The sequence below is a fragment of the Cicer arietinum genome, chromosome 6, assembly GCF_000331145.2.
Source record: "Cicer arietinum cultivar CDC Frontier isolate Library 1 chromosome 6, Cicar.CDCFrontier_v2.0, whole genome shotgun sequence".
NCBI lineage: Eukaryota > Viridiplantae > Streptophyta > Magnoliopsida > Fabales > Fabaceae > Cicer > Cicer arietinum.
The window spans coordinates 15,966,630-15,969,430 of record NC_021165.2 but is presented as its reverse complement, the minus strand read 5'-3'; the positions used below and the strand labels follow the sequence as shown (position 1 = coordinate 15,969,430).

Below are 2,801 nucleotides of genomic sequence, written 5' to 3'. Positions count from 1 at the left end.
TCTTCCGATACAAATATTCTTCTGTATGTGTTTTCTTCATTGGTCTGAGTAGCTGGAAAACCTGCCGTTCTGTGTTTTATTTATTTTTGAATGGCTGGGGATATTTATTTTTACTGCTTCTGAGCTTGATTTGAAATGAGCTTTATTCTAGGCTATGGCGAGGACATCTGATGAATATAAATTTCTACCAAACCAGTCTGGCATTAGATCTGATTCTTTTGGACAGTTCAGCCAATCTCATTCACTTTCAATGGAGGGTCCTTCAAGAAGCCCTCAATTTGTGCTTGGACATGAACGGCTACCTAAAATTCATGCCAACCATGGCCATTCTTCTCGAGTTTCTCTTTTGTCTCAACAAGACAGGCAAGGGAGCCCCTATCAATCTCCTTCTCGAGATGACAATGTTTCCTCCCCACGGGAATTGTACCCAAACACCGTGAAAGTTGAAATGAACTCCTACCTCACTGATTGCCAAACTGTTGGGCCAGAAAATCCCAAGGCTTTAACTAGTGGACAATTTTTGCAAAACAATGCTATGCATATCGATAAGAAACGAAAGGTATCTTTGAGCTATCTGCAGTAACTAATGTTGTAATTTTGTTCAGCCTTCAACTTGTGGAAGTATATAGTCTATTATTTGCAAATGATCATTTTTTATGTTTGACTGTGTAGGGCGATGATGTCAAAAATACAAGGGATGTTGAAGCCCATGAGATGAGAATCCGGAAAGAGCTCGAGAGACAAGATATCCTTAGACGAAAGGTTCTATTTGAGATAAATTTAGTTTAGCCTACTATTATACATTATATGTAGGTATAACAATCTCAGTTTGCACTTTTTAAACTAATTCCTACTTTCCCCCTCTCTTTTTTTTAGAATGAGGAGCGAATAAAGAAAGAAATGGAGAGACAAGATCGTGAAAGAAGGAAGGAAGAAGAGAGATTGATGCGTGAGAGACAGCGTGAAGAGGAAAGAACTAAACGAGAGGAAAAACGTGAAATTGAACGAAGGGAAAAATATTTGCTGAAAGAGAATTTAAAAGTAAGTTTTTAAGTCCAATGATGGTACGCTTTATTTTGGCTAATATTTAGACATTTGATAATATTTATTGCATTTCCATATGTTCTATCTTATAAAGGCTGAGAAATTGAGGCAAAGAGAAGAGCTTCGCAAGGAGAAAGAGGCAGAGAGAAGGAAAGCTGCCCTTGAAAAGGCAACTGCCCGTAGAATAGCTAAGGAATCTATGGAACTTATTGAGGATGAACAGCTGGAAATGATGGAGTTAGCTGCCTCAAGCAAGGGGCTTTCCTCTATTATTCGTCTTGATTTTGATACTTTGCAAAACATTGAATCATTTAGGGGTGAGATATTTTTTATGTATTATTAAATTAAAATTATTTGGGTATTCAGTATTTATCTGGAGATACTGAAAAGGAGAATGAGTTTCTAGTACTGAACCCTTATATTATTGTAGGTTCATTGTGTCTTTTCCCACCTGAGAGTGTAAAGCTAAGAAAACCATTTGCTATCCAACCATGGATCAACTCAGAAGAGAACGTTGGCAACCTTCTCATGGTATGTTCTCATCATGACTTTTTGCTTCCTTGTAACATAACACATATTAAGCAATGTGCAAAATCCTTACCTGATTTGGATGCGACTTATGGTAAATTGTGCATTTGGCTTTGGCCTTTTGCAGTCTAAATTTAAAAAGTTATTTTTTAGTGTATGGAGCTCGTTTGTTGGATCAGCAGTTCTGTGGATGCACTGATTTTATTTTTAACATATTGCACTAGCAATTTATTCTTGATTTGGCTTATTGCTTCATTAGAGGATTCTGAATTTAAGATTTGAAAGCTGTGGTGTGGTCTATTTCAGGTTTGGAGGTTTTTGATTACCTTTGCTGATGTTCTGGAGTTATGGCCTTTTACTCTTGATGAGTTCGTGCAAGCATTTCATGACTATGTTAGTCATTCTGGCCTTTGCTAGTGATATTCTGCAATTATTTTAACTATTTTTGCACTATATTTGCTCATCCTGGATGTTCAAATTATTTGTCTCAGGATTCAAGATTGTTGGGTGAGATACATGTTGCTCTTCTTAAGGTGATAATAAAAGACATTGAAGATGTTGCGAGGACACCTTGTACAGGGTTAGGAATGAATCAGAATGGTGCTGCTAATTCTGGAGGCGGCCATCCTGAGATTGTGGAAGGGGTAAGTTTTGATATTTCTTAAATTACACTTGTCCTTTCTTTAGAGAGATTTGTTCAATGAAATCCAATCATGTAATTGCCTTTTTTATGATAGGCATATGCATGGGGCTTTGACATACGGAATTGGCATAAGCACTTAAATCAATTGACATGGCCAGAAATTTTCCGACAGCTAGCATTGTCTGCAGGATATGGACCACAATTTAAGAAAAGTAGTATTACATGTTCACGTGCAAATAGTAAAGATGAGGTTCAGTTTATTTTATTTTGCTTTAAAAATTTCAGCTGCTATAAAAGTTCTTGTGTTACATGAATACCTCCATATTTTAGTGATTTTAAGAATGATAATGAGAAATATAGTTAAGATATAATTTCAGGATGGTTTCTTATGAGCTTATATGTTCAGCTGGTACCTTTGGAAACATTTTGTTTCTATCAAAGTTCCTGACAAGTTTTTGTTTGCATGCATTCTGATCAACAAATTAACTAACTGATACAATCAGTTTAATTAACTTCTGATCACATTGTGTACCTAATTACAGGGAAGTTGTGAAGATATCATTTCTACACTTCGTAATGGTTCAGC

At 36.1% G+C, this 2,801-nt stretch overlaps 1 protein-coding gene across 1 annotated transcript in view; it reads left to right on the top strand.

Annotated features, from left to right (window-relative positions):
• The window catches only part of LOC101490953 (homeobox-DDT domain protein RLT1-like), an 11,290-nt gene that overhangs the window by 3,251 nt on the left and 5,238 nt on the right, over positions 1–2,801 (top strand). Inside the window, 9 exon segments of the mRNA XM_012717113.3 lie at positions 152–559; positions 673–762; positions 877–1,041; positions 1,139–1,361; positions 1,475–1,575; positions 1,879–1,965; positions 2,064–2,216; positions 2,310–2,465; positions 2,758–2,801. The exon segment at positions 2,758–2,801 is cut by the window's right edge and continues 10 nt beyond it. Coding sequence (XP_012572567.1) covers positions 152–559; positions 673–762; positions 877–1,041; positions 1,139–1,361; positions 1,475–1,575; positions 1,879–1,965; positions 2,064–2,216; positions 2,310–2,465; positions 2,758–2,801 — 1,427 coding nt within the window.